The sequence below is a fragment of the Heterocephalus glaber genome, unplaced genomic scaffold (genome assembly GCF_053883595.1).
Source record: "Heterocephalus glaber isolate CG9 unplaced genomic scaffold, H.glaber_assembly_v1.0 deba00000818, whole genome shotgun sequence".
NCBI classification, from domain to species: Eukaryota; Metazoa; Chordata; class Mammalia; order Rodentia; family Bathyergidae; genus Heterocephalus; species Heterocephalus glaber.
Window position 1 is genome coordinate 4,443,204 of NW_028258164.1, and position 18,099 is coordinate 4,461,302.

The 18,099-nt window shown below is 39.9% G+C and overlaps 1 protein-coding gene across 1 annotated transcript in view; it reads left to right on the forward strand.

Moving 5' to 3' along the window:
• The window catches only part of Impg1 (interphotoreceptor matrix proteoglycan 1), a 146,020-nt gene that overhangs the window by 34,810 nt on the left and 93,111 nt on the right, over positions 1-18,099 (forward strand). The window contains exons 5-7 of the mRNA XM_087207761.1: positions 6,002-6,066; positions 10,518-10,621; positions 12,742-12,894. Of these exons, the coding sequence (XP_087063887.1) occupies positions 6,002-6,066; positions 10,518-10,621; positions 12,742-12,894 (322 nt within the window). The remainder of the gene's footprint in view (positions 1-6,001; positions 6,067-10,517; positions 10,622-12,741; positions 12,895-18,099) is intronic.

Sequence of the window (18,099 nt, forward strand, 5' to 3'; positions counted from 1 at the left end):
AAATTGAAAACGTAATTGGGCTGGGGATTTAGCTCAGTGGTTCCTTGCACAAGTGCAAGGTCCCGATTTCGATCCCCTGTGCCAAAAAAAAAAAAAGGAAACGTAATTAAAAACTTAACCAAGAAGAAAAGCCCGGGTCCTAATAGCTTTACTGCTGAATTCTACAAGACATTTAGAGAGGAACTACTGCCACTACTGTTTAAACCCTTCAATGAAATTGAAAGGGGAATCGCTTCTCAGCCTTTTGGCTAAGATCAAGTGAAATTCAAAGGGAAGCAATACTCCCAAATTCATTCCTGGAAGCAAGCATCACCTTGATCCCCAAAGCACAGAAAGACCCAACCAAAAAAGAGAACTATAGGCCAATCTCACTAATAAACATAGATGCAAAAATCCTTAATAAGATACTGACAAATAGAATGCAGAAGATCAACAAGAAGATCATACACCCTGACCAAGCGGGATTCATCCCAGGGATGCAGGGATAGTTTAACATAAGTGAATCAATCAGTGTAATACACTATATCAATACAGCCAAGGACAAAAACCATATGATCATCTCAATAGATGCAGAAAAAGCATTTGACAAAATCCAACATGTGTTTATGATTAAAAACCCTACAGGAAATTGGAATAGACAGTCTCTACCTCAATCTGATAAAAGCCAACTGTGAAAAAACAACAGCCAATATCATACTACATGGTCAAAAACTGAAATCCTTCACACTAAAATCAAGAACAAGACAAGGATGTCCACTATCACCACTCTTGTTCAATATAGTTTTGGAAACATTAGCCATGGCAATTAGACAAGAGAAAGAAATAAAAGGAATAAAGATAGGAAACGAAGAAGTCAAATTGTCATTATTTGCAGATGACATGATACTCTATATAGAAGACCCCAAGAACTCCACCAAAAGTCTTCTAGACTTAATAACCAAATTCAGTAGAGTAGCTGGTTACAAGGTCAACACACAAAAATCAATAGCTTTCCTCTACACCAATGACAGACTCACTGAGAGAGAAATAGGGCAAACAATTCCTTTCACAATAGCATCCAAAAAACTGAAATACCTAGGAACCAATCTAACAAAAGAAATCAAAGACCTCTTCTCTGAAAACTACCGCACTCTGAAAAGAGAGATTAAAGATGATATCAGAAAATGTAAAGACATCCCTTGCTCCTGGGTAGGAAGAATCAACATAGTGAAAATGGCCATACTTCTCAAACTGCTATATAGATTCAATGCAATCCCAGTTGAAATCCCAGCAGCATACTTCACGGATCTTGAGAAAACAATCCAAAAGTTCATTTTTAACAAGAAGAGACCCAGAATAGCAAAAGCAATTCTAGGCAACAGAGACATGGCAGGGGGTATCATAACCCCCAACTTGAAACTATACTACAAAGCTACCATGATAAAAACAGCATGGTACTAGCAAAGAAACAGACTTGAGGACCAGTGGAACAGATTAGAAGTTCCAGAAACAACGCCAGACACACTCAGCCATCTCATCTTCAACAAAGGAGCCAAACACCCTCACTGGAGGAAAGATAGCCCCTTTAATAAATGGTGCTGGAAAAATTAGGTTTCAACTTGCCAAAGATTAAAATTAGACCTATACCTCTCTCCATGCACTCAACTAAAATCAAAATGGATTAAAAATCTAAATATTAAAACAGAAACACTGAACCGGCCAGAATACAGGCTAGGTAGAACTCTTGAAGACATTGGTGAAGGAAAAGATTTTATGAACAAAACCTCAGTTGCCTGTGAACTACCACAAACAATCAACAAGTGGGATCTCTTCTTATTATAAAGCTTCTGCACAGCAAGAGAAACCACCAGCAGTGTGAAAAGACAACCCACAATGTGGGAAAAAATTTTCACCTGCTGTTCCTCAGACAATGGTCTAATATCTAGAAGTTATAAAGAACTTAAAAAATTAGACCTCCCAAATTTAAAGACCCAATCCAAAAATGGGCATCTGAAATGAACAGACATTTCTCAGACAAAGAAGTAGAAATAGCAAATAAATACCTGAAAAAATGTTCAACATCACTGGTTATTCAAGAGATGCAAATGAAAACAATGATGAGATTCTACCTCTCTCCAGAAAGAATGGCTGCCATCATGAAATCAACCAATAACAAATGCTGGCAGGGCTGTGGGGAAAGAGGAACCCTGCTCCACCCCTGGTGGGAGTGTAGACTGGTGCAACCACTGTGGAAATCAGTATGGAGATACCTCAAAGAACTAGGACTGGAAGTCCCATTTGACCTAGCTATTCCCCTGCTGGGTATCTTCCCCAAAGAATTAAAAGCATCATACCGCAGTGATATATGTGCACCCATGTTCAGAGCAGCACAATTTGTAACAGCCAAAACTTGTAAGCAGCCGAATTGCCCATCAACTGGAGACTGGATAAAGAAAATGTAGTTTTTTTATAAACTACTCAGCCATAAAAAATGAGAAATTGGAGGCATTTATAGCTAAATGGATGCACATTAAGGCGATACTCTTAAGTGAAATAAATAGGACATACATGTGTAAATGAATAATTTTTCTAATGTGAGAAACTGAAAGTGTAAATAAGGATTAAAAGGTATATTAGATAATGTGAAATAGGAAGAAAAGGGGCAAAGAGAAAGGGGAAGTAGGAGGGGTAGGGGAAAGGAAAGAAGGGAATGGAATTAATATGTCATAATGAAATAATGGAAACAAAATCTTTGTAAATAGGGAGGGATGGAGGGGTTGAAGGAAAGACAGAGGAATGGGGAAAAAGTAAGGACCAAGAGAGATTATATAAAGGTGCAAATTTCCAATGATGAATGTCATATTGTATACCTAAAATGTATCAATAAAATTAATTTAACAAAAGAAAACACCGCAATGAGAAGACAGAGAAGAACTTTACCTCCACTTGATACATGTCATACATAACAAATTCACAGCACACATCATACTAAATAGGGAAAAATTTAACGTATTTCCTCTGAAATGAGGAATGAGAAAAAGTGTTCAGTCTCACCACTGCTATTCAATATAGTACTTGAAATTTTGCTAGAGCAATCAGAAAGAGATAAAAAGTAACTGGGATATGAATCAAATAAGAAGAAATCAATTATGCCTATTTGCAGATGACAAGATTTTTCAAATAAAAGAGCCCAAAAAACCCAGAAAACTTTTAATTCTGATAAATTCAACAAAGTGACCAAATACAAAATCAACACACAAAAATCAATAGTCTTTCTATACACCAAAAGTGTGCCCACTGAGAAAGAAATCAGAAAAGCAATTCCATTTGCAATAGCTTCAGAAAAAATGAACATCTAGGAATCAACTGAACCAAAATGCCAAAAGATGTCTACAGCGAAAATTACAGAACATTAAAGAAAAAAGTTGAAGAACATGTTAGAAAATGGAAAGGCGTCCTTTGTCGACAGATAAGCAGAGGCAATGTTGTCAAAATGGTCAGATTTTAAAAAGCAATGTACAGATTCTGTACAATTCTCATCAAAATACCAACAATATTCTTCACAGAACAAAATAAATTCTTAAAATTCATATAGAAGGAGAAAAGACTCAGAACAGCCAAAACAGAGGCATCACAATACTGGACTTTAAGTTACATTACAAAGCTACAGTAACAAAAACATGGCACTGGCAAAGAAACAGACATGTAGACCAGTACAGTAGAGCACAAGACCCAGACAATGCACCTACAGCCAGCTGATTTTTGGCAAAGAGGCCAAAAACATGTGATGAAGAAAATACAGTCTTTTGGGGGGGGGGGGTACCGGGGATTGAACTTGGGTCCTTGCACTTGCGCAGTAGACGGCGAAACCACTGAGCTAAATCCTTGGCCCGAAAATACAGTCTCTTTAACAAATGTGCTGGGAAAACTAGATGCTGACTTGCAGAAGACTAAAACTAGATTCTTATCTCTCCTGGTACTACAATCATATCAAAATGGATCACAGACCTAGATATAAAACCAGAAACAGAAACTGCTGGAAGACAACTTAGGGGAAACACTGGAAGCCATGGGCACTGGAAATGACTTCCTGCCTGAATAAAACTCCAATAGCATGAGAAATAATATCAATAATCAACAAATAGAGCTATATCAAATTAAAAAGCTTCTGCATGCCACAGGAAACAATTCATGGAATGAAGAGACAAAATCTTTGAAGTTACTCTTCTGATGGAGGATTACTATCTAGACTATAAAACGAACTCAAAAGAACAAATAGCTTCATCATTGAATTGAATTGAACAGAGAATTCTCTAAAGACAAAGTACAAATGGCCAACTTACTGTTCCACATCTTTAGCCATTAGGCAAATGCAAATCCAAGTTATATTAAATTTCATCCCATCCTAGTAAGATATCATAAAAAATACGAAAAATAATGAATGTTGGCAAAGATGTGGGCTAAAAGCAATCCTCCTACATTTTTGGAGGGCATGTACAACTGCTATGGAAATCAGTATGGAGAGTCCTCAAAAACTGACAATAGAAATACCACTTGATTCAGCTATACCACTTCTGGGCATATTCCTGAAAGAACTGAAGACAGTATTTTACACCAATGCATTCACACCCATGTTTATAGGAATACAATCACAGTAGCTAAGCTGTGGAAACAGCCTACCTGCCCATCTGTAGATGAATGGAGAAAAGAAAGTGGTATAGATACATACTGGAGTATTCTTCAGCCATAAAATAAGAATGAAATCATGCAGGAAAATGAATGGAGCTGGAGCCCATCATGTTGAGCAAAATAAGCCAGACTCAAAAACTTAAATATCACATTTTCTCTTGTATGAGAAACTTATATTTTAGATCTCTAAAATAAATACATGCTTACATATAAAAATAAATACATAAATTAACAAATGAGAGATGATAGGAAATTAGAAGGCAGACTTGGACATGGGAAAGGAGATCAGGGGTATGGGAGAAAAGAAAGGCAGTAGAGGGATGGAAAATGATCAAGATCTAAGCATTTACCATGTCAACAAAATGATCACTGTTCTGTGTTATTTTTAATTTTTTTGTTGTTGTTTTTTGAGACAGGGTATCACTGTGTAGTTCAGGCTGCCCTTGAACTCACTATGTAGCCCAGGATGATCTTGCACTCATAGTGATCCTACTGCCTCAGCCTCCCAAGTGCTGGGATTACAGACAGGCATGAGCCACCACACCCTGCAATATTCTGTATTACTCACATACACTAATAAAGAAAAAGTTAATAGATAGATCTAATAATTCTCTGGACGGGCAAGCTTCAGGGTCTGAGATATTGGGAAGAATTGAAATTCTTTTTTTTTTTGTACTGGGGATCAAACTCTGGTCCTTGTGCTTGTGCAGCAGGCAGTGAAACCACTGAGCTAAATCCTCGGCAGGAAGAATATTTCATTCGCAGATGCTGTTACCCATTATCTGTGATATGAAGAACACAGTGTAAGCATCATCAGACTAACAACCTCCGATGCCCAGACCAGCTCTATCTGCCATACAAGGCTCCCCATGACCATGGAACACTGTGGTCCTCACAGAAAGCCCTGGAGCCACACACGTGCATGGGGCTGAGTGAAGTCTTCTGCAGTGGGAAGATACTCCGATACCACTTCTACAACAAAAATCAGCTAAATCCAGTTTTAAAGTGTACTTTCTTATGAAATAGGGAGATAGAACCTTTGCAATTGGGATGGGGAAGTAGAGATGAAGGGAAGAGAGAAGTGAAGGGAGGGAAGGAGTAGTAAAAAAAAAACTAAGATGGGTGATGTACATGGACCAACCCCTGTGATGAATGTAATTGTTATATACAACAAACATGAAAGTATACATGAACATAAATTTAAAATATTTTAATTTTTTTGGAACTGTGCTTTTTTCTCTCAGTTTTAGATCTATCATGTAGACAAATGTAAGTGTGGTATCCTCCGTGGTCATTCCTTTTCACCCCATTCTCCTTTCCATCATGGTAATAGGACAGATGAAGAGCCCACCGAGCTCACCTTGCTGGAGCCAGCTGAGACTCCTGTGCGCCCAACAGGTAAGCTGCCTCCAAACCTTAATTGAAGTCATCATGATGGCGTGTTATTTACAAAGGAATCCTTAAGTGAAGTAGACAATGTTTATAATGTCCTTTCTCAGTTCTAACTGGTGGTTCCAACCTTATAACATAGTTTGAATTTATTTTATAAAATTGGGAAACACGTTTTAAAAAGCTAACCCCAAATAATTATCCTACAATTTGGATGCAACTGTCATCAGCATTTTGTCCCTCACCTGCCATCAAGACAAGTTCAAGCCCATCCTGATCAACTTATCAAGACCTTGACTCAACATCCTAAAATTATAAAGGGTTAGGTATGTAGGTGACTGTGAAGGGCTTGGGTTCAATCCTTAGTACCAAAAAAAAAAAATCAAATTGCAAATGAAAACAATGCTGAGATTCCACTTCACTCCAGAAAGAATGGCTGCTATCATGAAATCAACCAATAACAAATGCTGGTGGGGCTGTGGGGAAAGAGGAACCCTGCTCCACTGCTGGTGGGAGTGTAGACTGGTGCAAGCACTGTGGAAATCAGTATGGAGATACCTCAAAGAACTAGGACTGGAAAGCCCATTTGACCCCACTAATTCCACTGCTGGGGATCTTCCCCAAAGAATTAAAAGAATCATACCACAGTGATATATGTGCACCCATGTTCATAGCAGCACAGTTTTTAATAGCTAAAACTTGGAAACAGCCCAAATGCCCATCAACTAGAGACTGGATAAAGAAAATGTGGTTTTTTTTATAAAATGGAGTACTACTCAGCCATAAAAAATGAGAAATTAGAGACATTTATAGCTAAGTGGATGTACATTGAAGCAATACTCTTAAGTGAAATAAATAGGACACACATGTGTAAATACCGAATAGTTTCTCTGGTGTGAGAAACTGAAAGTGTAAATAAGGACTAAATGTATAATAGGTAATGTGAAATAGGAAGAAAAGGGGCAAAGGGGAAGGAAGTGAGAGGGCTAGGGGAAAAGATAGAAGGGAATGGGATTAATATGAGAAAATGGAAAAATAGGAACAAAATCTTTGTAAATAGGGAGGACTGGAGGGGTTGAAGGGAGGGCTGGGCAAGGGTGAAAAATAAGAACCAAGAGAGACTATGTAAAGGTCCAAATTTCCAATGATGGATGTCATTATATTGTATACCTAAAATGTACAAATGATTAGAATGAATAATCGATAATGTAAAATAGGAAGAAAAGTTCCAAAGGGGTAGGGGTAGTGGGAGGCACAGGGGAAAGGAAAGAAGGGAAAGGAAAAAATGATGAGAAATGGAAAAAATGGAAATAAAGTCTTTGTAAATAGGGAAGGGTGGAGGGCGTGAAGGGAGGGCTAGGAATGGGGAAAAAATAAGAACCAAGATGCATTATATAAAGGTACAATTCCCAGTGAGAAATGTAATTGTGTTGTATACCTACAATGTACCAATAAAAGAATTTAATACAAAAAAAAAAAATCAAATGACGTAGGCCCCCATGATTTGTTTCTGTGTCTTCTGTTCTATCCCATTGGTCTACATGTCTATTTTTTTTTTTTTTGGTACCAGGGATCGAACTCAGGTCTTTGCGCTTGCATAGCAGGTGACGGGACCACTGAGCTAAAGCTCCGGCCCTACATGTCTATTTTTGTGCCAGTACCACACTTTTTATTACTATGGCCCTGTATTGTAATTTGAAATGAGGTATTGTGATGTCTCCAGCTTTGATCTTTTTTGCTTAAGATTGCTTGTGCTGTGTGGGGTCTTTTTTTACTTCTGTATGAATTTTCTGGCTATTTCTTCTAGTTCCATAGAGAATGGTTTTTGTATTTTTATATGGGTCACATTGAATTTGTAGATCGCTTTTGATAATATGGTCATTTTAACAATATTGGTTCTCCCAATGCCTGAACAGGGGAGGTCATTTAATTTTCTAATGTCTTCTTTAATTTCTTTCTTCAGTGTTCTGTAATTTTCATTATAGAGCTCTTTCACCTTAGTTATGTTGCTTTCTAGATAATTTTTTTTTCCTTTTAAGCTACTGTTGAGTGGACTTGATTTCCTAATTTCTTTCTCGAAGGGTTCATTATTTATTTTTGTGTATTGACTTTGTATCTTGCCATTTTGGTGAATTGATTTATTAGGTGTAAGAGTCTTCTACTGAAGTGTTCAGGGTTTTCTATATAAATGACCATATTGTCTGCAACTAGTATTTCTATTTTAAAAGTTTAAGTTAGTATAATTTAGCTGACCAACACTTTTGCAATAAAATTCAATTTAGCAGGATAAATTAAAAAGCAAGTTAAAACTAACTTCTCATAAACTGTTGCCCATTCTTCTTTACAAAAAGTTTCAGATACCAGTAGACAAATGATACAGCATAATAAAATGTATCACTAGTATATATTTGAGTCCCAGCCACAAATGTTTTAATTTTATGTTTCCTGCACTCCGGAACACCCAAGGAGGAAGTCTGCGCACAGATTCTTCTGCAGTTAGATTATTTCCAAAATGCAGTTTAAAAGAACTGCCAGGTCCTAACCACAATGAGAAGAAGTTTCATCATGCTACAGACACTTGGCATCTGCGGTGATCTTAGCAGAACAAGTGTAGGGAAGCTTCTCAACTGTGCGAATGGAAGGATCTTTGGACCCTTTGCTCCAAAGGAGACCATCTCTTCTCCCATCCTTCACTTTCTACCCCAGCCCTGCCCACCATCATTATTGATAATTTTTACAGATGTAGTAGAACGTGGATATATAAGTTTGGAATTCAAAAATTAAAATTCTCCCACTTTTGAGCTAAACCTTGAATTCTTCAAATGCAAATGTAACACTTTGGGGAATATTAAATGGGGTCAGACATTTATTGCAACTGAATTTTTCAGTTATAAATTTCCTGAGATTATGTTTTAATAGGACATATTATTAGGAACCTGAGGCATGAAAAAAGAGAGAGAAATCTTCAGAGGGGGTTAAACAGACTAGAAGATGAACCCAGTCTATCTAATAATTGTTTAATAGTCTGAATAATTTATCTTTTCAGGGTAATAAAATAGGATACCCAAATAATAACAGAAGAACAAATTTTGTTGTTACAAAAAATATAGTATAAATTGATTACTCATGGAATAATAAAGCTTCAAGACATTTTAATTGGTAATAGTCTTGGGATGGCCAGGGCATAGATACTGTCACACCAACTGCTTATAGCAGGGTGCTTGCGGAGGAAGATGGGAGTGACCACATCCTTTGAGATGCTGATATGCCACCGATATGTGTTTTTAACCCCAAATCCCCTCCTGTTGTATTCTAGCACTTAGCGAGGTGACTATATAAATAATGATGATTTACTGTATACTTCAAAAATAGCGAAAAGGGGGATTTTGAGTATTTTAATCACAAGTAAATGATGTTTGAGGACATAGATATATTTACCCTAATTTGAACATTACATAATGTGTATATGTATTAGCACACCACATGGTACTCTGTAAAAAGATACAATATTTCTGTGTCAGTTTAAAATCATAAATATCCTTTTTTAACAACAACAAAAAAAGCCCTTCCCCAGATGACTATATTAACCACTGCCAAGTTGACTCCATTAACCACTGGAACCCAGTTGCACACCCAGTAAAAAATGACTTCACAGACACAGTGATAAGTGATTACTTGTGACTGCTGATTTCCATGCAAAACTGAAAGATCAATTCAATTTTCTGTTACATTTGGTATTCTAAACCTCAAAAAGAAACTAACATAGTCTATGTTCTTGCTTAATTAATATTAAAGTAGAAAGCGACTTCTAGCTAAATATAAACCAATTAATCATACTACTATTTCCCTAAACAAATTTCAATAATAATTTATTATAAAATAGTAATACATGTATATTATGGTGATTTTTTTTCTTTCCATGAAAAGAACCTACACTTCCATTCCACAAGGTCCTTAAATACATCCAAACATTTTCCAGGACCTGAAGTGCTTTACAGTGATCTGTTCTGAAAGGGGAAGTATCGATAGCATCTCAACATTCTTTCACTCCTTGGATTGTATGATTAAAATTCTAATGCCTCAGTAATTGCCAAAGCAATGTAAATTCTAAAGTCTTGGATAGTATCCTTAAAAAGCATTCAGAAGAATAAATTCAAAGTAAATTTCTGCCTTTGGGTCCTTTAAATAGTTAAAAAAAGAAAAACTTATTAAAAACTTTTAACCATGCCCCATGTACAGCTCATCAAACTTGGGTCCTAGAAGCCAGAATTTGCTTGGGTTGAAAATCAGGTTAACATCTTTTACAAGAATATATTTATATGATCTCTTAAAAATGAATTCAGATTGCATTTAAGATCTGTAAAGTCCACACTACCAGAAAAGGCGTATAGAATTTTGACCTTCTAATTTCAACTCTTCTCATCTTATTTTTGTGTCTGTGATTGTTTTAATTTCCACAGTTGTTACCAACGTCTCACTTGGTTTCTTCTCTCCCTCTCCTGATGACACACACATCCATGAATCCCTCGATGACTCCTTGAAGGGTACCAAGAAGCCTACAATGGTAAGAAATGCAGTCTCTCCAGCTCTTCACAGACCTTCTTCAGTTTTCTCAACTAACAGGGAGAACAGGTAGACTGAGCACCCAGTAGAATCAGGGCTGCATTCTTGTGAGGAAATCTGCGATTGCTCTACTCACATCATGCTAAGGATGAAGGGAGAACAGGTTGAGAACTAGGAGAAGGTGGGGGAATAACAAGAGGTCATTTAATCATAAGCTCCAGGAAACAGGGTCCTTCCCGCAGAATCTAATAGAAGCTGATGTATAGTAGACACTGGCCAAGCATGAGAACAAATACATCAAGCAACCAATGCTGCTCCTTCTCCACTGAAGTGTAATCCCAGACTGACAGCAAAAGTTTTGTCTCAGTCATACTCAGCATGAATGGGTCAGGTAGATTTCAAGATAATCAAAATCATCCATGTCAGTCTAGGAAAAAATTAAAACTAGGGCAAAGAAGAGTACTGGGCACCTCTTGGAGTGAAGAGATATGAAGATGAAAGGGTTGTCAAGGATGTGATGTTGATAATCAAAACATGGAAATGTGAGCCTTCTCAACAAGCTGGGAGACCAGAAACTCGGTGTTGCAGCAGGAAGATGCTACCCTCAATACAATTCTCCTGGTGGAGCTGAGGTACCCCCCGGGTACAGCAGACTGACCAGGAACGACAAACCAGAACCTGGTTCTTCCTGTCCCGCGCTGCACCTTGGCCTGTGAGAGGTCCCCCTGCCCTTTCTCTCCTGCCACCTCCCTCCAAGGCATAGCTAGCTGCAGGGCAAGAGCACAAAGTCCAGCCTCATCAGCTCTGAGTGAGAAATCACTGCACGCCCTTCACTCCAGATGGCTGCAGGCTCGGTTCAGCTACTGCTGTGAAAAAGAGAACAAACATACTGTGTTTTTCTGAAAAATCCTCTCTCAGTAATACATTTTTAAAATGTATCTAAGTGGCTTGTGTGACCTTCCAATGCTGGCACTGTGTTATACCCACGCAGATGTTCAAGGGGCATATTTTTCAATTAATGAATGAAAATCTTTTAAACAAACATCAGTAGCCTGTTAAGTGTGGATCCACATCCTCCAGACGCCTTACTAAATTTGGAAGCCATGTTGTGTACACCTATGAAAGAGGCAACTAGAAGAAATAAGGAGGAAATATACCCACTGCCACCCAGCTGTTCTCTGTTCTTTGTGGCACTTCCCATTGGTTGTTCTCCCTTTCAGCTTCTTGAATGCTCATTTCACTACAAAAGACTATGTACATAGCCAAAGAGTCATTCAGTTTCCTGTGAATGTATTTCTCACTTTTTGGAGAAAGCTGTGCATAGCCCAGTATCATCTAAATACCCAAGACTGAAAATCTGTCAACCCGCATGTTTGCAACCCAGCTCCACACTTTGCTTTCTCCTAAGAACCCTTTGGAGTTCAGAGCAGTGAGACCTCTGCTCAAGTGCAAAGTGTGGCCGCTGGCTCTCTGCAATCCAGGCCAAACCCTTACAGTCGCAACAGCACTTCAGTTCTCAGCCGCATGCCTCCAATGGTGGTCCAATTACGCCATTCCTTCTGAGAGAATGTCAACCTCTCTCTTGGCTTCATAAAGCTGTCTAACTAATTGCAATGTGAAATTCAAGCACAAATGTACTCATTAAATCAGTCTAGACTCTTCTCTTAAAAAGGATTATATTAAATAATATCTCAGCATGTTTAACTTACTTTGTCTAATCCAGTCTTCAACAAAGGGCATTTGTAAAGTCACACAATAATGTGACACAACCCCAATGATACAACATGTACCAGCAACATATATATTTACATATTGGGGGTGGGGGTGGGAGTCTGTGTGTGTGTGTGTGTGTGTGTGTATGTGTGTGTGTGTGAATTTTTGCTTGAAAATCACACAGTCATAAAATGACAGTGCTCCCAAGGACTCTGAATGGTTAACTCATAGGAGCTTGGTACCTTCTCTCACTGCAATTCAGAGGCTATTTTTAATTAATAGGAAATTTGTTCTAAAAGCAGTTGAGCCTGCATGGTCCACTTTTTGATACAGTATCCATGCATGTTATGATACAGCCATTTGTTTGTGGCTTACATTAATAAACAACATTTTGCTTTTTGAACTCAGGACAGAGAAACAGACATCACTGATGTTTCCCAGAGCCCACAGGAGCAGAAGGTCGAGTTCATCATCTTCCTACCAAACCAGAGATTCAAAGCAGAGCTTGCTGACCACCGGTCTGCCTCTTACCAGGAGCTGGCAGGAAAGTCACAGATACAGGTAAGTGGATCCACCCAGCAGAATATACATCCTTTTGGATCATAGTTTCAACTTCTTGTGACCAGGCACCCATTTTCAATTGTTAAAGAGAAAGCCAACACTGCAATGGGTCCCAACATGTTAGAACAAAGTGTCCATTCCAGCTCGTCCATTCTTAAATGTCCTTTACATTTAGATTTTCTTTAACTATTAGTAAGTCATAAATCTCATATAACTGAAAGCCACATGTGTTCTATATGTCTAAATGATCATTATGGTGATGGTTCTGTGAGTATATACTTATCTCAAAATCCACTGAGATGTATACATTAAACATGGTCAGCTTTTTACATGTCAATAAAGTGAGATAAAATTTTAAAAGAATAGCATAAAGTCAAAAGACCACATAGGCACCTACTAGAGAATATGGATTGAAAAATGAATTTTAAATTCATAATGCTTTGTCTCTATGTAATATTTCCACTTTTGCAATTTGATGCAATATAAAGACATGACATTTTCATGGGTGATAAGTGGAAAGCAATTACGTTGTTCATTTCATACATTACTAAACAGAAGAGTTTTCCAAGGATATCTTTTCCATCTCCACCCTTCATCATACCTGTGTGTCTTGGATGGATACAAATGTTCTTTAATTCAAGATAAATCCGACCCATGCACTCAGGGTAGCATCTACATGCTGTGATGAGATCCCTGCCTTCCTTTTCAGTCTTGTATTACCTCTGTTCCTTTTCATTCTTCACCCTGGCACTCGAGCTTGCAAAACTACAAACTATGTGTAAATTGTCCTCGCTTTTAACCTTTCTATGTGCTACCTCCTCCGTTAGAATGTCTCTCCCTACGTCTCATTCTGGGGACACCATCATACAAAGCTCCTGCTGCTTAGTTAGGCCTCACCAGTCCCTGGTGGCACTGCAGACCCACACAACCACCCTGCCCTCAGATGTCTGGTTTACAGGTCTCTCCTTTTCTATCTGATTGCCCCTCTTCGTGTACCACCCTCATGCCCAGGGAACTACAAGCTTCCCTTTGAGAGGAAGAACTGTCTCTTTCATCTCTGAAGCCTAATGCAAGGGGGACAGATATTGATACAGATGCAACTGAGAAGTAGAGGTGTAGTGAGACTTGTAACCATGAGCGGCACACACAATAGCTGGAGCTGTATGAGTCTTCTCAGCATGACCAAGGAACAAGAGTGAATGCTTCCAACCCTTGGAGAATTCCATACTCACCTCCTCCCTGGGATAAGAGAGATGGGGAACTATTCTGACCCTCCAGCTCCTCCCCACACCAACTTTCAGTCAATAAATATAAAGCATCATTTCTACATATTTCAAAGAGAAAGATTCATCATGGAGTGTCTATGAACCACGCAAGTACTTAGACATGGGTCATTAAGCAAAATGAATTCAAGAATAGTTTGTTAACTTTTCCAAATGTTCTTTGAAACATTCTTTTCAGTAAGTCCTTAATATAATCAGGTAAGTACCCATAAACTCTTCCCTGGCCTGCTGTTTATTTTCTAAGCACCTTAAACAATGGAAATACATTGGCATGTTTTAAAAATTCAAGTTTTAGTTCCTGTTTCTGCCAAAAACTAGCCGTGAGGATACCTTACTTTCTCCAACTTTAGTTTCCTCACTTAGGAATTAGAAAAGATAACTTCAAAATCCCCTTCCATGTCTAACTTTCTCGCTGCTGTGTAAAGGAACAACAGGCTAGCACTGTTCTAAGACTATCTGTGTATTAACTAATTTAATTTTCACCCAATGCTATCAATAATACTATTTTCCTTTTTATAAGTGGAGCAACTGAGGAGACCAACTAATATCCCCAACAATGACACACAATCTGGCAAGCCAAGATTCCGACCCAGGCAGACCGCATAAAGCTCTTAATCCTAACACCTATGCTGTGCTTCCTGTCCTCCTCCACCTATTTATGGAGAAGCTGCTGTAGAGTTATCATCACACGGGTCTGCCCCACCCAGCCTCGGTGGAAGTTACCAGGCATAGAAAAGTGTGCCTTCCCCGGCCCATTTCAAAAACCCGTCACATTGTCCTGCTGGCTCCCTTTTCACAGTCACTTTCTCCAAGATGGGGACCCCTGTCCCACTCCCACTCCTGAGCAGGACCTCCGAGACCTACATCAGTAGACGATAGCGCACCACAGCCCCGTCTCTGCATTAGCACAACCATTCAGGCCTGATCAGGAATTGATGGACAGTGCTTTGCAGCAATTTAATTTTCACAGTAAAACTAATGAGCAATTTAATACAAATGTCAGAAGGAATCACGTACTTGTGGTCTGAATGCTTTCTCCTGTGCAAACATTCCTGGGAACTCAACACAGCTGCCTTTTTATAGCCCTGCTAACATGTATTCAGGCAGAATCAGGGAGACTCCTGTGCATTTAGTATTATTAATAAGGTTAACTGGGCACTTAATTAGCAATTTAGTAGTTAGTGTTGCATGATTAGAAGATCCTCCACAAGATTATTTCGCAGAATTAATGGAAGGCTTTTGTCACCTTCTCCCTCTACACTCTATCTGCAGCCTCCTAAGGGGAGCTGATTCTCAATCAATCACAGACAGCTTAACAAAGAGGGCATGGACACAAATGATAAATCCCTTTCACCAGAGCAAGTGCTGTGGAGCACTGGGGTGGGGGATACGGCATTGATCCATCCCACCACCACCACCACCACCACCCCCGCCATGCTGCAGCCACAGCCTCTACGGAGGCGTCTCTTCGCCTGACTGCTTCCATGTGGACAACAGCATCTCTGAAAAAGGGATGATTCTGAATCTGATTCTGAATCTGAATCACCTGCTCATACTGTGCAGCTCACACTTAAACCTTCAGTCTCTGAGCTTCCGCTTGAACAGCAGGAAGATTCCCTGTAGCCCATTCCTGCTCATCACAGGAGGCCAAGCAGACCAGAAGCACATGCACAGCTCAGTCCTGCCATCTGACCTCTTAGTCCTTCTCTGTTAAGCCCATGACAGGGTCAGGGCAGAGACACAGAAACTCATTACCCAGGCCCCCTGCCCCTGACCTCTAGAGGGACCCTCATCCTGCCCTCTCCATTCGTTTAAAAAAACTTACTGGAGGTAGGCACTGCCCTGGTCAGGTTCCATAGAGTGTGGCCACTGGGGAAGTGAGAGAAAACTGAGCCCTCATGGAGCAAGTCATCCCAAAGGAGAGGTAGAGAATAAGCCAATCAATAGCACAATATTCCTGGCTCTCTGCCAGATGTGAACCAGGCACTTGTTACTTCTTAGTGATTCCTTCCAGCAACCCTATGGCATAGGCATGGTTATCCCACTTGGCTGAGGAGACCAAGATCCAGAGGCATGAAGCAATGAACTCTACATCTTCCAGCTAGAAAGCAGTGGAACCAATATTGAAACCAGGCCTACACAACTATCTCCTTATTACCCGATGCTACGCTACCTTCACCCCTGCAGTTCCTGCATGCTCAGGAAATGAAAACTATTTTTAATACCAGCACAAGAAAATGTAATTAGAAGGTAAATCAGACTGATTAAAAAAAAATTCCACAAAGCAGTCCAAAGCCCAATACGAGCGATTTGGGGATTATCAGTGCTCTGGGCCTTGGCACCAGCAATGTAGTCAGCAGGAATTTTAGATGCAGTGACGACACAGTGGCACCCTGATAAACTTAGAAAATAAAGAGATGCACTCAACTCAGACAGCATTTGCTGAGTCCCTACTATGCGAATAACAGACTGCTGAATCATAAGAGCAGGGAGAGAAAGACAAATAAACAGGATGTGCTCCCCTGAACCAAGGAGCATATTCTAAGTGAAGGAAACTGGTGTGCCCTTCACAGACCTTTGTGCAGTATCCAGTAAGAAGATCTAGAGTAGCAGAGAAGGAACAATTGTACCTAACACTGAAGCACTACAAAATGCTTTTCAGTAGACAAGATGTTCCAGCAGCCTTAGGAAATGGGTGTGGGAAAGAGAAGTAGTCAGTGGGGAAAATGGGGATACATATTGTATCTTGGGCTAAGAGAGAGGAATCTACAGGGGCCTGGAGAAGTAGAAGTGCAGGGTGTACATGGGGTGGGGGAGGGGGTTGGTTTAGTGTCACAAAAGGACACTGTATTGGCCAAGGGGATAGTAGTGGCAGGAAGAGCAAATGTCAGGACAGCTGATGAGACGGGTGCAAAGTCAGGATGGTCTTCCATGCCTTTCGAAAGAACTGGATCTTATTCAATAAGCAGATCAAGGTGGCTTTTAATTATGAGCAAAGATGTAGAATGACTAACTTAGGGGGAAAAGAAACATTTTTCCTCCTCCCCCACCAACACCACACCCAAAGATTCATTTCAGCAGTGCAGGAGAGAAGATAAGGAAGATGAGCCAGCCATGGAAATAACAGAACGTGGTGGAGGCAGAAGACTTCTTCATGGAGTTCCAGCAAAGAGTTGGTGGCTGCATGTGATGGTCCTAGGGAGGAGGTATTTGGGGATGCTTCGTGCCCTGGCACAGAGACCATAGGGGCTCCTGTCCTTGACTGAGACAGACAGGCCAGCAGGAAAGACAAATTTGGGAGGAAGAGAATGACCCTGGTCTGGGCAGATTTATTTAGTGGAAGATGTTGGTATCTTTGTGTGGAGAATTCAGGACTCTATATCAGGTGATCACTAAAGCCATGGAGGAAAATGGGACTCTTCTAAGGAGGGGAAAGGGGGAGAGGACAGAGGGAAGGGAGGACAGAGCCCAGCTCTCGCTCAGCTGTAGAGTCTCACCTTCCTCCCTCTTCCCCTCTGCCCAGGCTTCACTACTAAGTGGTTCTTCCTTCCTGGTGGTCCCACTGGCCTCCCAGAGCACCTAGAGGAAAGCTAGATGGGGCAGTGCTGGTCTTCAGAGGGTGAGGAAGAGGAGGAAGAGGTGAGGAGATGGAGGGTGGAAAGCTGCAGACTCCTTATTTGTAGACAGTAAGGACAAGAGTAGGATGGAGCAAAGATTGAGAGACTAGAAAGAGAGATGGGAGAGAAGCCAGGAAAGAGCAGGAATCTGTGAGAGAAGAATGGAAAAAACCACTGGATTTGGAGAAAGCCAAGAGACAGTGACCTGGAAAAAGCCCTCCATCCTGGGGAGCCCGGGCCGAAACAAGGCTATGGTGGGTTGGGAAGTCGTTAGGTATAGCACTTGCAAGATATTTCCATAACAG